The following is a 22,676-nucleotide window of genomic DNA, read 5'->3' on the forward strand; positions in this document are numbered from 1 at the left end:
TTGAATCTGTAGCATGTGGAGCACTAGCTGCTGCTCTAAACCGAGATTGCTCTGGACCAAACAGGTTACCCAGTCGACAGCGTGCGGAAGTGAAGCCTCGAAAATACATTTGAGCCCTCTCGCTTAATTGTGCCGCGTTCAACCATCTCCCCCCCTATAAACAAGTCACTGCTCCGTAAGTACAGCTCATTTCAACACATTTATCGCTCAATACAAGCGGTTGAATGTCGTTTGCTGACGCAATTTCAACCCACTTCGCATCATGACATTTATGTTGTATTTGTGTGCCGTGTTGGGGGAGTTATAGCTCGAATATCAACATATTGGAGCTCCAACATCTTTGGACATTTTACGAAATTGCTTCTATTTTTATTCACATTATTTAAGTCTCTATCTCTCTCTATATATGTATATATAGAGATGCACAGTTTGCTTATCTGCTGGTAGATGTTTGAACACGCTCTCATCATGTGGCACCCTGATCCCGATCTTACTGGCAGTGAATCTTTGATGACTGCCTGTTCCCTTTGAACCTGTCCTTATAACATGCTTTAGGGAAACAGGCTCCCTTGACAACACGAGGGTTAAGCTCAAAGTCAATTATTACTCTACAACAATGGATTAATCGTTGTGGTATAAAACTTTTGACTGATGTTTGACTTTTGCTCTGTTTATACTCCACAGCTGTACTGTCACCATGTCTAAAGGCACAGTGGTTCTGGCCTACAGCGGCGGATTGGACACCTCCTGCATTCTGGTTTGGCTCAAGGAACAGGGCTACGATGTCATAACATACTTGGTAAGAGCTGAGCACTGGCAGGATTCCCGTGAGCAACAGGTGCACGGTTTGCGACCCAACATGTGCGTCTCTGTAACTTGTGGTTGTCTGACAGCTGCCAAAACGAGTCTATGTGCACATTAGTTGTCATTTAGGCTGTGGTTAGACTTATCAGAGCCGCCAGTGGACTCACACCACAGGATTTGGCTTCATAATGACAGAACAAAGCATGCTGGATTTACTTTTGGCCCTTAGGCTGTCCAGAATCGCACAGTGTGCAGATTTTCCTGATGTCTAACTTGTCATTCAGTGGCTTTGTGGCCTGGAGAGTGGGGGATGGGGGATGGACTCTACATTGTTCACTGGCCTGTGACTCTGTTGGGCTTTAGCTCTTCCGTGCAAGGACATCTAGATACAATAACAGAGCACAATTTATATTCCATCATGTTATCAATTAAGTTTCCTTGGCTTCAACAACAACGTTTACTGTTTACATGCTTGTATATCAAATTACACATCATGAATTAGTACTCAGGGACTCATTCATAGTAAGTTTAAAGATATGTCCCAATCTTACAAATTTGGATTCTGTAATGGTTTGATGAGTAAAGACCTAATATGAGCATAAGAAAACACTAAAATATCATGATCCTTTCTTTAATAAGGATGAGTCTCTTCACTAGATCAACATGAAGTATCACCTTCACCTACCTATGTTTACGTATGATCACAATGATGAAGCTCTACATAAATACCAGGATCAGCTCGTTTGATGTTCCACTCCATTGCGATCAGACAGCCTCTTAAGGTCCCTCTGTGTATTCACGGCTGGTTTCTGCTGCAAGAGGTTGTTACATCGTCTGAACCGACGTGATCTGAATGACAACATGGTTCATGTTCCTAATAACACAGAAATCCCTCACTGAGACAAGATGATGTGTCAGACACTTGACTTTGTTTCAGTTCTGTGTAAGGCTGCACAATGGATCATAGCTGTGATAAAGAAAGTGTGATTATCAAATGATGTCTGCATGTGGAGGAGTGTTTCTCTGCTTTGACCACTCAGACTCAGATAGTCAAGCATGAAATATTATCTTGACTATGAAATGTTCAAATCCATTTGAAATAGACATGTATAGACCATGATATGGATCCCCTGAAATTGTAGAAGTGGCACAAAATAAACGGATGTGCCACAGGATATAGGATGTGTACTATGGTTAGGTCAGCATATCTGCAACCAGCACTCCACCAGAGAGCTTTGAGTGCACGACATGTTGCAACGTCCCTCTGCTCATTTTTCAAATTGGAAAAGGTAGACAAGAAATCTGTTACCACTGACTAAACCAAAAGATTACCAAAGATTAGGTAAGGTTAAGGTAAGGGGGCCCCTGAGCTGAATGGGTGTGGCTGAGACACCCTAACACATAATAATCAGAAGGGATGTCCACATACATTTGGCCATATAGTGTACACAAAGACGAAAGACTCAGGAGAGATACAGAAACCAAAATAAATACTTGTATGTACTTTTTTAACATTAATGAAACCCTTTTTGTTCTTTCCAGGCTAATATTGGGCAAGATGAAGACTTTGATGCTGCTCGGAAAAAGGCAGAAAGTTTAGGAGCAAAGAAGGTGAGAAGGAGGTTCAGATCCCACATGTGAGATAAGTAATATGAAATGTACTGTGAAAGTATGGGATCAGAGATATTATGCTGAACACCGAGCACATGTCCGCTCTGTCAGGTCTACATCGAAGACTTGCGCGCAGAGTTTGTGGAAGAGTTCATCTGGCCTACAATCCAAGCCAATGCCATCTATGAGGACCGCTACCTGCTGGGCACCGCCGTAGCCCGGCCCTGCATCGCCCGGCGTCAGGTGGAGATCGCGCGTAAAGAGGGCGCCCAGTTTGTCTCCCATGGTGCCACAGGAAAGGTGAGGAGGGAAGCAGTATGTCCACAAACCTGCTGGTATGATGCAATCACAGTGCCAAACATGCAAGAGACTGAACATTATCAAACTTGACTTATTACTTATTATTACTTACTAACACAATTTCGAGTAATTTGCTTAATCTGAGAGAGAGACAAACAACAAGAAACTATATAAGGATAGACAGGATGAATGTTTAGGTTATTGAGCAATTCAGCCTCAGTACACAAGCCACAATATCTGAGAGGACTGGATATTGCACCTTAACTGCTTCAACCAACAGCTCCTATCAGGTTCAACATGAACCTGTTTACACATGCCGGCACATGCAGCACTACACAGAATCAAGTTAGGGATCAACTATTTCTGCCAATCACGGCTGGTTCCAAATCCTATGATCCTTCACTACAGTTTGCATGTTCAAACAAGCATTACATTATTTCACTTGACTTTATTTTAGATGGAAGCCTGAAAGTATTTCAAAGACACAGAAATCCTGAAAATTCCAAGTATTGGTAGTAATATGTTATCTATTTATCGCTAGGAAATCGACACTTCCTGCTGCATTCAAACTCATGTGGTGCCTGTGTGTTGTTTGCACTGTACATCGCCATCTGCTATAACAAATGAGCCCGGGCAGGGCAAAGGAAAATGCTAATAAGTGTTTTACTCTTTACAAATGTGCTGAATCAGTATGCATGAGTAGTTGCCGATTACGATGACATCTGTCACCTTTCACATTCATATTTCTGCAGATTTTATATTATATTAGATAGATACAACTTGACTGAATGTTCATATTTCTACCATAAGTGGATTTGCTTTGTCTGTTTATCCCTAAACCACTCATACTACAGTTAACTTAAATCATGTATTGTTTATTAATTGCAAATTTTATACAACCAGGAAGTTGTATTTGGAGAATTTGTAATGTAATGTATTGATTATAGTTATTCAATTATGGATTTGATAATAATTGTCATACTGCAATTTATCAAATGCTTTAATTTCAATTCATGACACTGAATAAACAGTTGAAGAGGAAAGTAGGAGAATGTGTTAAATACCTCATTGATTAATCAGTTCTTGGGGTCTTTTTATTTCGAAATGAAATAAAGAGGAAAAGAGTTTCCAAGAATAACTTAAATTTGTTTCACTTTGCATTAGTTTTAAATCAACTGCAGTGACCATCCTTTGCCTGCAGATGGAGACAGATTCCACAGAAAGGCTTTTTAGTAAACACCAGCCCGTATTTAACTGAACAGACCAAAGAGCAACGGCAAAAGTCATCTGTGTCTCAATATTGATATTTGTTATACTCTACTTTTTACCGCCTGTTGGGACATTGAGTCATTATCAACACATGAGCCTGAGTAAGTGTGTGATGGATTTGTTCTTTTTCAGGGTAATGACCAGATACGCTTTGAGCTCACATGCTATGCCCTCTACCCTGAGGTTAAGGTGAGTTTCATACTGTGTGTGTGTGTGTGTGTGTGTGTGTGTGTGTGTGTGTGTGTGTGTGTGTGTGTGTGTGTGTGTGTGTGTGTGTGTGTGTGTGTGTGTGTGTGTGTGTGTGTGTGTGTGTGTGTGTGTGTGTGTGTGTGTGTGTGTGTGTGTGTGTGTGTGTGTGCGCCGTGTACTCTTCCACACTGTATCCCTCTCTGTTTGTCTTTCCAGATCATTGCACCTTGGAGGATGCCTGAGTTCTATAACCGCTTTCGTGGGAGATCAGACCTGTTGGAATATTCAAAGGTAGTGTTTCTGTGCCTTTGCGAGTTTTGTCATTAACCGGTCCTCAAAATAACCCAAATAATGACAGATGGCCCATCACAAGTTTCCAGAACCCAAAGTAATGTCTTTTTCGTCTGACCAATAGCCACAAAATCCATCAATATTCCATTCACGATCATGTGAAACAGAAAACCAAGCAAACCCTCATATTTATGAGGCGGCTGGCAGCGTATGTTTTCTATTTTTACTTGAGAAATGACTTAAACAAGCAATCAAAACGTCACAAACTATCTCCCACGGACTGATCATGTCATCATTCCAGTACTCGCAGTATCATTATTGTCATTTTTCTAATATTTCAGACTTTGGAATGAAACAATGGAACCGTTTCTTGGCAGCAAATCTGACCTAAAACAAAAGCAGTGATTTATGGTTACAAAAAAAAAAAAATCCCAACAGATGTTGATCTGAGCTCAGCAACCACAGCACTTCATTGTTCAACAGAACAAAGAACATGGACCAAACAATTGCACCAGGCTCATAGTAAACAATATCAAACGATACCATGTGTGTGTGTGTCAACCTGTGATCTTATTTCACACATCCAGAATCATCAATTTAGCTCTCTCACACACACACTGTTGCAGTTTATTGGCTAGGACTCATCAGGTGGTTGGTCTATACTAGCTGTCTCCACTAGAGGGTAGTCATGACGTGTTAGTGAATGTGAGGAGTGCAGTGCCTTTAAACACAAACATTGACTTTTCTATTTGAACATACCAAAAATATCCCATCAGAAGAATTGCTGTTGTTTTGTGTGTGTGTGTTTGTGTTTTTCATTTGCACTCCGAAAGACAAAAGCAGTTTGGGAGAGACAGAAATGCATTATGGTCACTCGGTGTATCAGAAAAAACAGCTTCTGGAAATGATTTCTTACTTGCGTGTTCAGAACGTTTTCGATGGATAAGTGGTACATTCAGTTCTGATTACGCACAGTGAACGTACAGGAACGCGTCATCGCTGCTCTCTGTGTAAACCTACAGGAACACGGCATCCCTGTGCCTGTCTCTCCCAGGGCCCCCTGGAGCATGGACGCCAACCTTATGCATATAAGGTGGGAAATACTGGCGTGATCCCCCCATTGATAGCATTTTCATTATTGACATCATTAGTATTGCGGTAAATGTATGTACTGTGTCACAATCTAATATGTCATTCCTGTTTGTTTTTAAACAGCTACGAGGGTGGCATCCTGGAGAATCCAAAGGTAAGGCCAGTTCTTGTTTGTAAGTCTTGATAGATAAAACAATCGTTTGTTGGCAGAATTGTCAACTTCATATTGGTGAACAATCAGACGCAGCTCCATAGAGACAGATAGAGGCGTAAATCTGTAGACTATAAAGTACATCAAAGCATTTCCTTTGTCCGTCTGCTACTGAGACACAATCCCGCTTCCACTGTCATTTCCATCTCAGCCTGCAGACACAACATTCTGTCTCTTGTGCAGCAGAGCTGAAGCGTAGTGAAGTGAAAACTATAAAAGTAATCCGGTGATAAACCGACAGTCTGGATTTCTGACCCATGCTAGAGACAAACTGGACTCACTCTCCCACAGTGCCATGGCTGAGACATAGTTTGATCTTTCATAGGGTCAAAGGTCAAAGCAGTACATGCACGTTGCCCTCAGTGACCTCCAAAGCTCCCATCCCTTCGTCCCTTCTGTCTGTGTCTCTGTCTTCCTCACCCCGGGTCCTCGCCGGGCCCTGGGAAGAGCCTGGGACACACAGACACTGACTTGTCGTCAGCAACGCTTCGACTAATTCCCGATTTCATGGGAGCCGTGGAGGGGGAAGGGTTAGGGCGTTGCACCCAGCTGGGGCCTCCTGGGTTCCAGCCCCAACTCCTCGGGCCCTCATTGTTCCACAAGTTGCGCCGCCGCGGGCTGCGACGTGGGAGGGGAACCATTTCATCGTGACACCGTGACACCAAAATGTCACCAGTAACAGTAAAGTACAAAGACAGCGGGCCAGACAGATGAGTCCCCAATGGACGGGGTGTCACAGCGAGGCGAGGGGTCCCGCGCTGCTGGAGGAGAGATGCAGGGGCACGGCCACTGTAACTCACAGGCCTCTCTCTCTCTCTCGCGCTCTCTCTCGCTCTCTCTCGGCCCCTTTCCCACCCCTCCTCTCTTGCGTGGTCGGCCTGTGGAGAAATGTTGTAAAAAGAATGAGAAAGCAACTCAATAGCATAGCAATGTGTGATGACAGTATTGTGCAACTGACTGAATTCAAGTGTTTTGTCTTGGGCAATTTACAATATTGAATTGATCAATGGCATTAAACACAATGAAATATTTATGGTGCAGCGCTTCAGAGTGCTAAAGGGATTTGAATACATTACACAGGACACAATATGATATTTGAACTTTGAACAGGCGGTAAAAATCCAGTCATGTTAGCAACCAGCCTCTCTCGCCCCTTTGAGTCAGGGCAAGTATGTTTGTTAATGCAATAAACTTACCTCAAACTTCTGGAATTAACGTTGATTTAAATGCGAAAAAAGGGGAGTGAAAAGACAAATTTAACACCGAAAGTAAGCCACCCTAATGCGCAAACCAACACGGCAGATCCTTATCTACCTATAAGGTCATCTGACAGGGGTCATCTTGTTCCGAGTATCTCCGCTCTGTATCTGCTCCTCGCTCTCCTCCAGTTACAGCCCTTCAGGCTCAGGGCAGACCCCAACTATTCAAGCACCCCGACTCCCCCCTTACCTGGGATACAATGGCTTCTCTCAGGTGAGGAAATGTCCAAATGGTCGCTCATATGTTCTCTTCCCCCCACGCCAGATAAGAGTCCCGAGTTCAGATTACTCTACGATTACTGTATCCTTCCTGATAACGCCGAAACCGCCTCTCCTGTCGCAGCGATACGACCTCTTGGCTCTTTATTTACTCAGCCCATCTGGCATTAACCTGTGTGAGGATACGAGCCCGAGGCAACTCAAACTGGTTCATACCATGGGGACTGGAGGCACGCACCTGTTGGCAGCCACAAAGCACCAAAATGAAGGTCGGCCCAGTGTATCAGCATTGATTAAAAAAAATAGGATCTGGGACATTAAGCATCTGTTTCTGCCTTTATTCAGATTAAGTATTCACATTGAATTGAATGGGTGTGAGTCTTTGCTTTGTTTACTTAAAATTTAAGAATTTCTAACCTGTTTTCGTTCATCGAAACCAGATTGAAAGGCAAATCCTGTGAGAATCATCTGTTATACGTCTTAATGACATCTCGCTATCTCTGCTTTATCTTTTATAGAATGTAATAGTATAGAAGTTCCTCTGCTATAGTGGAACTTTACTGTGCAGCTGAGGCAGGGAAATCAAAACAAAAAGACATCTCATTTGCTTATTCCGTCTCCCTCTCTCTGTGTCTCCCTCTGTCTCTTTCTCTCTCCCTCCGTTTCTCCACACATGAGCAGTCAGTTCACACACCCGCACACACACCCCGAGGCAGCCTGACACTCGTCCCGAGTCATTAAAACATCACCTCAGTCTTAATTATAGCTTATGTCAGCAGGCTTCCCCGGGCCCGCTCCACCCTTTGATCCCCCGGCGCTGATGGGGGGCCACTTGCTTGTGTTGACCGGTGAGTAAAGAAGCGTAACGCCAGGCCCTCTGTTCACCGAGAGGAAATGAAAACTCGTCCCTCTGCTGTTGGCTCAAAGGACGGATGGACGGAGGCCTGCCTGCAGGGGAAGGATGTGGGGATGTCGGTGAACGTATGCATACGAATGTGTGCTTTGAAGCAGAGAGGTCAGCGTTTGTCGCGTTGCCTTCATTGCCCCTGGGAGCTGATTGGTCCTGACCTTAGCTATGCCTGCGTCCATCTCCGTGTCAACCTGCCTCCTATGGAGAAGGAGAACCTCGACTCATACACTCAGTCGAAGGTTTGACATTAGAACCAAAACGTCTCTCTCTCTCACACACACACACACACACACACACACCACATGCATATAGTTTTATTCTTGTCTCAATTTGCCGTGTTTGCATTTTAAAGAGAAGGACAGAGTTGAAACGTAGTGATTTAAGCGTCATTTCCAACCCATTGCGTCAAAGATGTTTTTACCATCCTCTCCTCTCCTATCTGCCTCTCCTCTCTCTCTCTCTCCCTCCTTTCCATTTCTCCCCCCCCCCTCCCTCCTGCCACCCCGGCTTCTCTTTTGGCCCCTATTGGCCCTCGATTGAAAGCCAATGAGGCAACTAATATGTGGAAAGATAGAAATTTACTTGCTTTAAGTTCATGCGTCAGCCCTCTGCCTCTGTATGGCACCTCGTTTAGCACAACAATATGGCAGGAGCAAAGACTGCCAAAGGAGCTGCTCTGTGCTACATGATGGTGTGCTTCACGCCCCATTTCCCACCAATAACCCCCCAACCCCACCCCCCTCCACCCGCTCCATCTCTACCTTTGCCTCTCTTTCAGGGGCCATGGCTTTGGGACAGGTCCACCTGCAGGGGGTTAGAATTGAAATGCACTGATCTCGCCTTGCTTTCTTTTTCTTTTTTTTCTTCTTTATCTAACAGTCCCGCGAGTTGCATGTGAGCTCGGAGGTGCAGATTAGTTTTCAAGCGTGACTCTGTGGGAGGCACAAATTATGTTTTCAAGAAATCAGTGGAGAATGTTTTGGCTTATAAGCAACAGAGGTGACGGCCATAATCAAAATCTCCTTGCAGATCTCAACCTTCTTTGTCAGTGTGGACCTTTCTTGTTTAATTAATGCAGAAATAGTCAAATTATCGGCTCTGTTTTGATGTTTTCCCCTGGTAATTGTAACAGCAACCCTCCCACATGCTGCCACCCACAAACACAGGCAGCTAATGGTTCTGGGTGCATTTTGTTTGGACCATTGGAAACACAGTCGACTCCCGTATTTAAAATTCAGTTTATCTTCTTTCCCCCCTCAGAGAGTGAGCATCAAAAGGCTTTTTAGGAGAGTCATTCCCCTCCTCTCCTGCTCACTCTCATTTGGCATCTTTCAGGGCACTGAGGCAGAAAATAAAGGCGATGGAGACGAGACGCCTTCCCAGTCAATTTCGGTGTTTAGTTAAAAGGAAGGAAAGTGATTGTGCCGCTCTCGTTCTCTTCCCCCGCTGACGGGCGGGCAAGCGGATGGCGATTAGTTATTGTATGATGATTTAGTGTCTGGTAAAGCTTTCCATTTAAATGCACCCGATAGTTATTTTTGCATAGTCCACACCCCCTCTCTGCAATTTGCCTCAGCTCAGAAGACATCGGCCTTCGTTCTCGTCTCTAATGTTGTGTAATTGTTGGAGGGTTGCACATTGCTGGGCAGACGGGGAGTGCACGAGCCGCCGCCACGCTCTTTTACATCTGAGCCCAGACTTAGTGAAAATGCTCCCACCGACTGGAAAAATGACAAATATCTGTCACCCGGGACAACAGCCACGTATTTGGGTCGGAGTTTGATCCCTCTGGAAAGAAGAATTATCCATTTGGAGAGTGAAGTAAAGGAGAAATGTCCCTCAGATCGCCAAAAATGGAAGAAAAGAAAAGAAATATGATAGAATTCTGACTTTTTTTTACAGACAGGCAGAATATTATTGAAAGCTTATTGTTGCTCAAATAGCTTTTGTCACAGTAACAGGTGTGTGTGTCTGTGTGTGTGTATGTTCACTTGTCAGGTGTTCATTCTTCTCTGGGGATGTGAGTCATTTTCTTCGTTTTCTCTCTCTCTCTCTCTCTCTCTCTCTCTCTCTCTCTCTCTCTCTCTCTGCATCCCACTTTCCCCGCCTCCCCCCGTGGTGAAGGGCCATGCGGGGAATATGAAACCAAATAGAGGAGAAAAATGGAACATTGATTTCTTTTTGTGTGAGTGTGTGTGTTGTGTGTCCTCACTCAAAGTCCTGATGGCACCTTGAGGTCTTTCCCCCTTTTTCACGCCTCATCCTCTCTTTTCTTCCACCCGCCTTATCTCAGGTTTGTCCGTTATCTGTTCGCACAAAGGATCCCCCCCCTCCTCCGCCCTCATCCACTGTATTTTAGCTTGATGAGGTCTCAGAAGGTCCTGCTCATCAATGTGACTATAGTGTGTGATATAGAGAGACATGGAATGTGTGTGTGTGTGTGTTTCAGACTCACGCTCCAGCTGACCTGTACCTGATGACCAAGAACCCAGAAGATTCTCCCGCCACCCCTGACGTCCTGGAGATCGAATTCAAAAACGGTCTGTGTGCTTTTCGTTACACGCCTCACCTGTTGATTCTGACCTCTGACCTCTTCCTGCATCTCCATTCAGTCACACCGTATCAAATCAAACATTTCATTCGGGTGAACTTCAAGCAAATTCAAACCAGCAAGAAACAAAAGTTCAGATTACAGAGTGTGTGTGTGTGTGTGTGTGTGTGTGTGTGTGTGTGTGTGTGTGTGTGTGTGTGTGTGTGTGTGTGTGTGATTCTCAAATCCAGTTTGGATTTCCCATTTCTCTTTTCATTTAATATAAATGTTATATAAATGATTTCATGATTATTTTTCTGATTTGCAATTTCCTATCTTGTCTTATTTTGAAGTTCATTAGGCATTTCAAATAGGTGGATAAGGTGCAACTTAAACATACAACTGAAGAATGTAAAACTGTAATGATGTCATGATTTCAGAGCAGACTAACTGGCCAATATGCATTTGCATCCATCAAAGATCTGTCGTTGGTATCATTCCGATTTTTATCACTCATATAGGAAATGACTAACACAAGTTGTGAAGATAAAACACTCAGTACATGTCAGAAGGTCAGACCCTGGTGTCCTCCCTCTGTCCTCGTCCATTCCGTCCATTTCTCTCCATGTTACTTAACATTAACGCCGGCCGCCTCGGGGCTACAACCATCCATGGCTGACCCCGCTGCGCTTTATCACCATTCCTGACCACCCAGACTTATCCTCATCCTCCTCGTCCCCGAGCTTTAACTCGGTGCAAAGCTGCCACGTTTGGCCCGGGGGGCAAACACAGGCCGGAAGCATTAAGTCTCAGCTAATACACTTGGAGCCCTGAGGGGGCCGGAGAGACGCTCATTAGATGTATCGGGCCTGAATAGTGGCAAGCGTCGCATGTTTGTGCAGGGAGGAAAATGGCGAGAAATATCCGAGCCCGGGGCAAACTGCACAGATGTCCCTTCATCCCCGGTCACTAGTGGGGGCTAGTAGAGCACTGACATCAATCGCATGGTGGACACTTGCTCCTCTGACGTGTCCTTCACAGACAGCTTTACGAGCTATAACAGTGATTTAACAGGATTCCAGAAGGTTGGCAGTGGATGTGACGGAGGAATAATGGCGTCCGCTCATACTAAAGGTGGTCTAAAGTGCTTTTTTCACGACACAGCCACAGCTTTCGTCCCTCTGCTTTACTTGTTTAGCACAGAAAATGTTTTAACTGTGAAAAACAAGCAGGTTGGAGTCAGATGAGCCGGAGATGAGACGTGCTTTTGTAAAGGCGTAGCGGTGAAACCTTGTCGTTTTCTTTTTCCGCGGTTGCTTTTTTTTTCTTCTTCATTTTTTCTTTTTCTTTTTTGCCGGGGCCTTGCGCTGTGTTTTCACACACACATTCTCCGAGGCCTTTATTGAGCGCGCGATGACAAAAGCTGTTTTAGTTGTCCACACAAAGGCCCGAGCCTGCTCCTCCCTCTGAGCACAAGATCAGCACAAGAATGTTTCATTTCACTCCCCTCCCACCTTTTCATCCCTGCCTTTCTCACCAAAGTTTTCTCACTGATTAAAAAAGAATATTTAACAACAGGAACCTTTCCCCCCACCTACCCACCCCCGCCATCTCTACTCTCCTTTAAGGCGAAAAAAACGAAGAAAAAAAAAAAGAAAAAGAAATTCATCCCTCCCTCTTTTCATGCCAAAGGAGTGAACAGGAAAAGAGACAGAGAGGAAAAATGTAAAGCAGTAATTTTTCCTACAACTGTGTCTGCGCTCCCATTGTCTGCACTGTGAGGCTGCGGAGAAGTGAAGAAAGGGATCAGGCGGAGAAAAAGAGCCCTCGGTGAATGATAGAACCCGAGTGATGGAGGGAGAGAGAGAGAGAAAGAGAGAGACACTCCCACGTTTTCACTCTCACACTCTCACTCCCTCACTTAAATTATTTGAATATTTAATCTAATCGTTGGATTTTTCGGGAGGGGTGGTGGTTTTTGATGAAGCTTCAGGGATGTTTTACTTTCTCCTGATATGAGAATAAAACGTCAACAAAAGGCGCTTGTCTGAACAATTAGTCAGGTTCTTGTAAAATGCGACACAACTGCCAGGATCATATCAGTAGATTTGTTTCTTTTCCCCCTTATATCGTCCTCACACACACCACACACACAGAGAAAGGTACACACTCCTCCACCTTTGGCCCCCGTGTTACTCATTGCGGGGTCATGAATAAGCAGGTCCGTGACAGTGATTGATGCGGCCTTAGAGAGGAAGTGTGTGTGTGTGTGGAGTGACGACGACGGGTGTTTTGTTGTTTTTAAAAGTGTGTGTGTGAGTGTGTGTGTGTTAAGCGATACAAGCGATAGGGAGATCGGTGGCGATAGCGTTGGCTGATGATCCTGGCACTCGCGCACAAACACTGAGCAGCCTCACAAAGCTGTGTGTGTAATTCAATTAAGCCAAGGCCTGCCCACGATTTCACAGCTTTCAAACCAGCCCGACACTTTGAATTTATTAGCCCGCTCTCGCCTCCTCCTATTGTGACGCGCTTCACTTTAAGCTGACGGCCTTTGTTTGACTGACAGAGGTAATGAGCGCACGTCAGCAGGTTCCATCAACTTTTTGCTTGTTTTTTTGTTGAAATTCAGTTTGTTTGTTTTTTTTCCCCATTTAGATTTACTTTTTATCACTAAGGCTTATCCTTAGAAATTGGAGTATAACATTACAACAGTTGCTTTCAAATCTAATATTGTGCATTTAACTTAATGAAGGGACTTTTTTTACCTCCTTTATTTATAATTTAGGCTACAAAAATATTGGACATTTTTGATGTTAATCATATTTTTTAAGGAGATCCCTGCATATCACAAACACCAAAACTACTTTTCAATCAATTAATCAATCAATTAATCTTATGTCTGTCTGATGTCACTGTTGTCCTTCTGGCCTCCAGGAGTTCCGGTGAAGGTGACCAATCTGAAGGAGAAGACATCCAAAGACAAACCACTGGACATCTTCTCATACCTCAACGAGATCGGGTCAGTACCTTATTTTGCTCTCTTCCTCTCTCTCTCTTTATGTGTGTGTGTGTGTGTGTGTTAGTTTACTGACGGGCAAAGACAAACGTGTGGGTAAAATACCATCATTTGTAACCCGAGTGTTGAGAATTAAAAGCTTCCGTCGTGCTACGATTAGAAGAAAGGAAGATCAGAGACTAAAAGTGGACCCACAGGTTGGAGAAGATTTCAAAGCTCGTTGTGATTCTGACCTTTGCAGAAACGTCCCGAGGAGAAACTTTCAACTGCTGAAATGTTAAAAAGGCTGTGAATTCCTTTCTTACAGCCTCCTTTAGTAAAAGTGTGTGTCTGTCTTAACCTCTATCCTCGTTTCAGGGGAAGACACGGAGTGGGCCGGATTGACATCGTGGAGAACCGTTTCATCGGCATGAAGTCCAGAGGTGAGGAGCAGGATCCCTCAGACGACTCCCGTCAGTTGTGGTTATGACAGAAATGGTGTTTGACGACTCTGGCAGCTTGGCACAAACCACCAGTCAGAGTGACGCCATTCGTACTCACCCTGAAATAAATCTCAATATATTAACGCTGCGTCCGTTCGGCAGCCGTTTCTTTCAATATCTCGGGGCTTTCAGGCAATTGCAGTTATTTTACCTGAGTGCTTTAAGTGAGCCACTTGCTATGCCGCCGCCATGAAAGTGGACTGTGTGGCAAAATGCTTCTCTTCAAAGGAAATGTTTTCCTCTGGTTCACCTGGAATCACACAGCCAAGTCGCTTCCATTCACTTGCACACACACACACACACACACACACACACACACACACACACACACTGTGAAGACATAACGGCATGCACGCTTCATTGCATACACACACACACAACCAGGTATTCGTCAGGATGTGTTTGTCACTTTATGTTTGGCAGCGACGGCAAACTTCATAAGCGCCTTTGTCCACCGTCTACATGTGTCACCCCATCTTACTCCCGCATGCTACATATACACACACACACACGCGCACGTCGCTTTCCCCCATGACACCTCCTTACAGTGCTGTGATTGGCAAATTGACTGACCAACAGACTGCGGCCTCGGTGCAGCTTGGCAGGTAGAAATTGGAAAATGGGAAGCCCACTTTTCTCTCCCCTCGGCTGAACAAAGGATCAAAGCTTTTCCTCCACCGAAAGCGACAGGAAGAGGTGGAGCACAAGGTGTCCAAGCGGCTGGATAACTACCACTGAGTGTACACGTGCCCGTCTCCTTCCAGAATGGCAGTCGTGTCAGCGCAATAGATGGTGGGAGGTGCCTTAGCGCTTATTTGCGTCAGGTCATATTTGTTTGTGTCGGGTCAGAGAGGCGGACGGGATGGAAATGGTTTGTCAAGAATGTTGTCGCCATTCTGCAAAGCGCTGTGAAACGCTGAACATTTCCCACCTGTCACAATCCTGTCAGACCTCTTGACCTGCGCGCCGCTTGATGGCGTTTGCCAGGCGTAGCTGCGCCGATCGAGGGATGTGGGAAATTGCTGTATCTTTGGCTGATGAGTCGATTGCCTCGTCTCCTGTCCTGTCCTGTCCTGTCTCGTCCCTGCTGTCTCCACATCAGGACTTTAACAGTGATCAGTGACTGAACGCATAACAAACTGTTTTATTTATCACATTACACTGAATCCTATTTATTATTGTAGCATTTGTGCCTGTGTGCTCAGTTTGGCCTAAAGGGTTAAAGGGCATCAGCTCAGGAAGAACACCCCCCGCCCCCCTGCAGGCATCTGGCAGAAACTGTATAAAAGATTAAACCCTCTAAACGCCGGGGGTGTCGTCCCTCAAAGCTTAACTAAACTACCGTTGTCAGAGCTTAGCCAGGTAGCGTTTCATTGTTTGCTCGTCTCCCTGTAAGCTAGCTCTCTCTTTAGAGACACTTAAGCCAAGTTGAGTTTCAGGGCAGTTTTAACTTATTTATCTCGATAGAGTGAGCGGGAAAGTGTCCCTACGTGCCCTCCGCCGCACCTGGATATGCCGGAAAAAAGCCACGAGGCTCCCCGGGCTCAGGTGGCAGCCGTTTGAGGCTTTAGCTGATTAGCAGCAGTGCTAATCTTTGTTTTGGGGCCGCTAGCCCAATGTGAACCGCTGACCCATCGTAACAGGCAACTGCTCACTAGAATGGAAGAGTTTGGAATGGCGCTCGTGTGGAAAATGTTCAGGAAATGGTTTTGGAATTGGGAGAACACAGAAGAAATGTTGGAATTTTGGCAACCAGTGTGTGCATCCTCAATAAGGCTTGCCTCAAATAAAGTCTTATTTTCAGATTTGACAGATTCCCACACAAATATCGACCATGTTGTTTTACACTGTTCATTAGACATTTCAACTGTTTTAGCTTCGAAATTAACACCGTCACTATTGTCCCAGATTTAAAAGAAATAAGAAACAGACCATAACCTTCCCAGGCTCTCATTCAGATTGACAGATGAGGTGAAATTCTGGGGTCTTTTTGAAAAATTTCAGCCGTCGCGCCGTTGACGAAGCTCCAATTTCCGCCGTCCAATCTGTCTTCCAGCGTTTTGCCTGTTCCCCTTTTGTTCCTGCTGACATTTGAGTGACAACTTCATTTTTCCTGTCATCTCCCCCCCCCCAACACACACACTCCTCTCCCTCCTCCCTCCCTTTCCCAGTCCAGAGGGGGTAAATTGCAGGGTATAGGCAGCAGAGCCCTGGTCCAGGCTCCAGGCTGGCAGGGGCCTTGTACCCTGTCATTTACCTAGGACAGGCTCATCCATGTCCTGGGAGGGTCTGGGAGACCTGTCCAAAGCCTGACAGCTCCCTATGATGGAGGCGCTTGCGTGTGTTCTTAAGGAATGTCGAGGATGCCGCCACTTTTTCTATTAACCTTTAACCCTACTGGTCGCTGCCATTCTATATAAAAAGTTTACCTACCTGCGTAAAAGTTTTGACACCATTTTCTAGCTTTATTTTTTCCTGTTACACTTGAATCACAGCAATACATTTTAAATCAGTTTTTATGCAATGTAACACCTTTGTTCAACCTTCCTCAGCCTGCATTTGTTTCCCTTCTTCCTCTTCTTCAGGGATTTATGAGACCCCAGGAGGCACCATCCTGTTACAGGCCCATCTAGACATTGAGACCTTTACCATGGACAAAGAAGTGCGTAGGATCAAACAGGGACTGGGTGTCAAGTTCTCCGAACTCCTCTACAACGGCAAGTCACCTCAAACACATATAGAGATTAAACTGAAGTTACCAGCTCAGTGTAAACACAAACCACAATGGAGTTACATTTAATGTTTAATTAGATTGGTTGCAAAGTAAAGGACATGCTCTTATTTTATGGGTTCAAATCATAACCAAAGCAAGGAAATTGAACTTAAGCTGCAAACAATTTATTTTACAGATAATATTTTGCCTTAAAATAATCAAATATGAGCCCTTTTGGTGGTTTTCCTTTAAGATAACTACTTAGTATACACCATTTTCGACAACATATGACTAATAACTAAAAGCTAATTAATTTCATCACATATTCACACTCAAATGACAAATGGCCAGTGGGTCCCTGTGACGTATTTAATAGTTATGCCAAATCATAAATGTTAGTATCTCCAAACCTGGAACCTGTGTGATCGGTGCGAGTTGTCTCAACAACACTATGTCTCCACTCTATGTATTTGCATGGTATGTGTGTGCTTGTGTTGTGAGTGTGAGTGTGTGTGTGAGAGCCCTTCTCGGCTCAGGTGTCCTAATCCTGCCTCCTGCTCTGTGTCCAGTCCCCCTGAACCTTCATCCACATAATAGGATCAGCGCCATTAGAGACTGACTAGGCCACTTCAGTTATACCCTCCAGAGAAGCAAAGCAAGCACACACACACACACACACGTAAGGGCTGCACCTTCATATGTTTGGGTAGAGATTAAACCCATCCTGGATTTACATCATTAATAATTTCAGATACACCTTTGTTATACAGACGGTGAGCAGTGTGGCTTATGTTAACACTCCAGCTGCTCCTGCCTCTGTCCTGCTGTAATGCTGCAGGGGGGGGGGGGCTTGAATGTAGTGCAGTAGGTTTATAACAAAATAACAGCTCGTTAAAACATTTGGTTAATTAATTTTCTCAGCTGATCAAGAAAAAGAGTGAAATCATGGCAGCTTTTATAGTAAACACGCCAAATAATTGCTGGATAAAGCTCCTGAAATGTGAATCTTTAATATCGGTCAATCAGTGAGCAATTCATACACCCATCACACATTGAATTAAGCTGTCATATTGGTCATTTTATAGACAAAATAATTAAGGTTATAATGCAAATAGTCCTTATCCCTTTTTGACCCGGGTGAACCTCACAGAGTTACACTGTGATCCTCTTTAATGTGACGGTGTAACCAAATCTCTCTTGAGTGCAAACCAAAGTGGGGCCTCCGCGGGACCGTCATGGCCAAAACCTTGCCGAGCTAATCAAAGCAGAGGCGGACCGTGTCTTTGAACATGGCAGACGACGAGGTGGAGGTCAACGGCTGATGAGAGGAGGACCCCTGCTGAGCGAGGCGTGCCTGACCTCCTCACATTTTACAGACACATCCCCTCGCCCATCTGTCTCAGAGCCTGATGGGCCACAACACCCAAATGGGAGACTAAACAGCGAAGTGTGTGTGTGTGTGTGTGTGTGTGTGTGTGTGTGTGTGTGTGTGTGTGTGTGTGTGTGTGTGTGTGTGTGTGTGTGTGTGTGTGTGTGTGTGTGTGTGTGTGTGTGTGTGTGTGTGTGTGTGTGTGTGTGTGTGTGTGTGTGTGTGTGTGTGTGTGTGTGTGCTTCACCTGGAGCAGAAATGACTTTTAAGTGACAAAAAGGGGAGGAGCCTGTTTTTGCTCCAATCCTACCTTACCTTTATAATTAAACACGTTTCCATAGAAACAGAAGTGGGATCTCATAATTCTATTGTTTACCTGAGATAATAATGAAGATTACTTTGTTATATAAAGTGATTTAGGTGAGCGGACTTGCATTTCACATGGATATAAAATCTCAATAACACTTCTACAAAATTACATATAAAGCCAAGTAGTTTTATCTCATTATCCCTAATTATTGTTTTGATTTCCTGCTCTCTGTGCTTGCCCGTCACAGGTTTCTGGCACAGCCCAGAGTGTGAGTTTGTGCGCCACTGCATAGCCAAGTCCCAGGAGAACGTGGAGGGCAAAGTGCAGCTGTCTATCCTGAAGGGTCAGGTCTACATCCTGGGACGAGAGTCACCCAAGTCTCTTTACAACGAGGAGCTGGTCAGGTGAGCTGGAGAACACAGAGGGAAGTGTTGAGAATGTGAGCTGGGTGGCACACACACATACACATACACACTCACTCACTCACTCTGCTCTTAGCCTGTGCCCGTCATCTCTGACCTCCACGTCAACATACTAAACCGACCCTTACTCACAAAGACATCAGAGAAGTGTCAAGCTCAGTTCCTTGAGGGCAACCCCGACCCCCGCACCCCAACTCCACCCCCGTGGCCCCTCGGCTGTGGTAACAGTGGGGTTTGTTCAGGAGGCCGACCCCCAGAGCCCCCTGGGCAAGCTCAGCGCTGACCAAAGTAAAGCCCCTCCATATGCCTCTCCATCTCCACTTCAGTCACACACACACACACACACACACACACACTCCACTTGTACCCTAGAGTCACGAGAGCTAATGGCACTTTGAGCCAGAGGAGAGAGGTGGTTTCACTGGGCTCTTAAGAGGAGAGTCAGGGTGTCATGCTAGTTAAGCAGGTCAGGGAGACGAAGATGAGGAAACATGTCTCACACAGGCAGGTCATTCAGTGCTTTACGCTGATTTGGCAAGAGGCTGAAAAGGCAGAAAAAATGAAAGATCTGTGGGAGAGAGAGAGAGAGATGGATCAGTTGCCCCCCCCAACTTGCTCATCCACACACTTCTCCTCCTCCTCTCCCTGGTGAGGCAGATTTCCTCGTAGGGACAACGCAACAGTGTGACGGAGGTGTTGTGTTGCGACATCACAGAGACCTGGGGGCCACTGACAGATGGGCCCGCTGCTCTCCCATGAGCACCCACCAACCCCTACACCCCAAAGCAACTCCTGAATCTGTCAAACACAGTGAAACAACTTACACCAGGCCCCCAAACCTCAGCACTATATACTTGTGTTTTATAGGCTGGAGGGTCGAGTCCATTTTATTTATGTAGCACATTTCTCAACCAGTAAATTCAATATGCTTCACACATACACACATGGACTTTGAGTTGGAGTTATTCATGTTTTTCATAGGTTAGTAAAAATAGGTTGATGCAGAGTTCAGAACGCTTCATCACTGCACTCAGGAGCAAAACTACTGGACTGAATTCATACTAAATGAACTCAGAATAAGAAAGTAAATAGATTTATACCGTAAATTATATATATGTATTTATACATTTCTACTCACCATTAGCTGCACATGTAACCAGTTTGTGATTTGATGCACTGGAAAAGTCTCTGGAAAATGTAACAATACCACAGTGACACAGAGACACAGAGACTGGGAGTCATCTCTCATCATCAACATCAAACAAATTGATTTTTACATACAAATCAGTGGTCAACGAAAATATCTGCTACCATTTTAAGAGTGTATTACACCAAAATATGTTCTACTTAAATACTACTGCTACTACTTATATAATGTTCAACAGGCTGGCTTGGTATCAGTGGAATAATCCAGGTCATTGTGGATTATACTTTACTTACATGCCATTAAATACACACACCTGACAAAGACTTACCTGTAAGCAGCAGCGTTACACACACACACACACACACTCAGTTGCCACTTCACGAAGGCCGGCTGCAATCACACACACACACACACACATACACAGTGAGAGCAGATTAGACATAAAACCCCTGTGAACATCCTGTTGGCTCACCGCAGGCGACAGTAAACGGTGTCATTAACACAGTGGTCCCACAGCTCGTCACCGCACCCATCTGAGACAGAAATGTCACCCTAGTCGCTGTCTGCTGGCTCCGCTCTCAATTAGACTGCAGGGTTTCTTAAGAGGACTACACAAATATACTCCAGCGCCGAGAGTCACACAGTTATACCCACATGGTGACATATTCTTTGAAGCCACTCAGTCATAATGGCGCTCAGGTGGCGAGTAGGGAGCCTTGTATTGAGAGTTGATGATTTAGTTGTCCGTCTTTCTTTTTATAGTGTTTATCGTTTGTTGGCAATTTCCTCCGTTGCTAAGTGCTTCTGAAGAATGAGTGTTACACACCGGGAGCTGGGGGTGTCGAAAGGAGAGGACACAGCGAGGGAGTGTATTAGGCACGGCAGGTAGAAACTACTATAATTACAGTGCGCGCAGGCACTCAGCGAAACACTCGCACACACGGAGAAAAGGCACAATAAGTAGGCGAGAACACGACGCGGAGCACTTTATAGATTTATGACTTTATTTTATGTATAGGAAGGAGAGAAAATGGAAGAAACAGCACAGATTACAAACTGATTTCTCCACTTAGCTGGAGGTGATACGATGGGGTTGTGTTTGAATAAAGGGTCACAACCTCTTTTGTGTGTCCTCCTTCCCGTCTCCGATCGATTCCTGTCTTATTCGGGACAGACAGTGTTCACGGCGAAAAACGATCGGAACATTATTTCCGAAAGAGCAGATTATCAATGATCCAATTATCCCAGCAGTTGTTGAGGCTCGCGCGTCTTCTGTTTACCGCGCCGACGCCAAACATTTCAATCGTTTCGCTTCCCAGGAAGTCGCTGAACTTTACTTTGAGCTTCTCTGTTTTCCTTCATCACTTTCATCCGCCTTCTGCCTCTCGTCTTCTTTCATTACACCAGCATGGACGTGCAGGGAGACTACGACCCGTGTGACGCCTCCGGATTCATCCGGATCAACGCCGTCAGGTTCACACACCCTTTGGACTTTTTAATGGCAATAACAAAGAATTATACATAAATTAATATGTCCGATCTAACCATCTTCCGCTCTGTTGCAGGCTAAGGCAGCACCACCGTTTGCAGGGTTTCTCCAGCACCAAGAAATAAAGTCATTTGGTCCCTGTTTGACCTTTTCCTCCAACTTTGTCTTATCATGAAGTAGCTTTCATTGTCTCATCTGTTGCCTTATCGTTTTATGCTCGCAGAATCACCATCAATCAACCATCTGCATTTTGTTGCTTGTACTTGTGACAGGCAATGACAATAAAGTGGAATCTAATCTAATCTAATCAAACTGCCTTAGAGGTCACCAGAGTCAGGTTTTAAAAAAAGACAACAACGACGTAATGTCAGTGAAAGTACTACAGGCTTTGTAATCATTCTAGGAATCTGTGTCCTTTTAGAATGTAATTTCCCGCATTCTTCTGCTTGATTCAATAAAACAAAACGTAGATTAAATTGTCTTTCCTGGGCTTTTCTTCTTCTGCACTCTTTGACGCATTTTATTATTGAAGATGAACATATTCATCGCTGGTAGAGGTGCAGACGCTGTGGTGGCACACGTCGGGCTGTGTGGCCGTGAATGCATTAGTGATTAATAGTTGATGGCTTTGGCACAGGGCCTATTTATTAACGCTCGCCTGTTTAACTCTCGGGACGTTACAGCCGCCGCTGCCCAGTGAAGATTTCTGAATCATATTTTTGATATTTAGATGAGGAGTTTGAGGCTCAGGCGGCAGCTCAGTGATAGATGGCTGCCGGAGCAGAAGTGATGAGGCCATTTCTGAGCTCAAATGGCACAAGTCAAATGGAAGGAAAACCAATTGAGCACATATGTGTATTTCCCTGCGCTGCATGGGGTTTCTAGGAGGGTAGAGGGAGAGGCATTAACCCTTTAGGACAATGGCTGAATGGAACACAGGTCATTATTCTTCAACAAAGTGTTAATAGTTGCCATGAGCTATTTGTGTGTCATATGGCCACAGAATGAAAAAGAAAATAAGTGATATGCAACTTTAATGA

General features: G+C 44.8%; 1 protein-coding gene across 1 annotated transcript; it reads left to right on the top strand.

The window, feature by feature from the left end:
- The first annotated feature begins 4 nt into the window (after positions 1 to 4).
- On the top strand, positions 5 to 21,969 carry ass1 (argininosuccinate synthase 1). The gene is made up of 15 exons (XM_076163734.1): positions 5 to 175; positions 685 to 799; positions 2,347 to 2,415; positions 2,527 to 2,715; positions 4,117 to 4,173; positions 4,390 to 4,464; positions 5,487 to 5,557; positions 5,680 to 5,710; positions 10,605 to 10,695; positions 13,623 to 13,707; positions 14,062 to 14,126; positions 16,772 to 16,903; positions 18,826 to 18,982; positions 21,555 to 21,620; positions 21,713 to 21,969. Exons 2-15 carry the CDS (start codon positions 698 to 700, stop codon positions 21,759 to 21,761), a joined length of 1,239 nt encoding a protein of 412 aa, XP_076019849.1. The 5' UTR covers positions 5 to 175; positions 685 to 697; the 3' UTR covers positions 21,762 to 21,969.
- Positions 21,970 to 22,676: the final 707 nt, after the last annotated feature.

This window comes from Genypterus blacodes, unplaced genomic scaffold (assembly GCF_046128005.1).
Source record: "Genypterus blacodes isolate CSIRO-AG114 ecotype Tasmania unplaced genomic scaffold, CSIRO-AGI_Gbla_v1 ptg000133l_1, whole genome shotgun sequence".
NCBI lineage: Eukaryota > Metazoa > Chordata > Actinopteri > Ophidiiformes > Ophidiidae > Genypterus > Genypterus blacodes.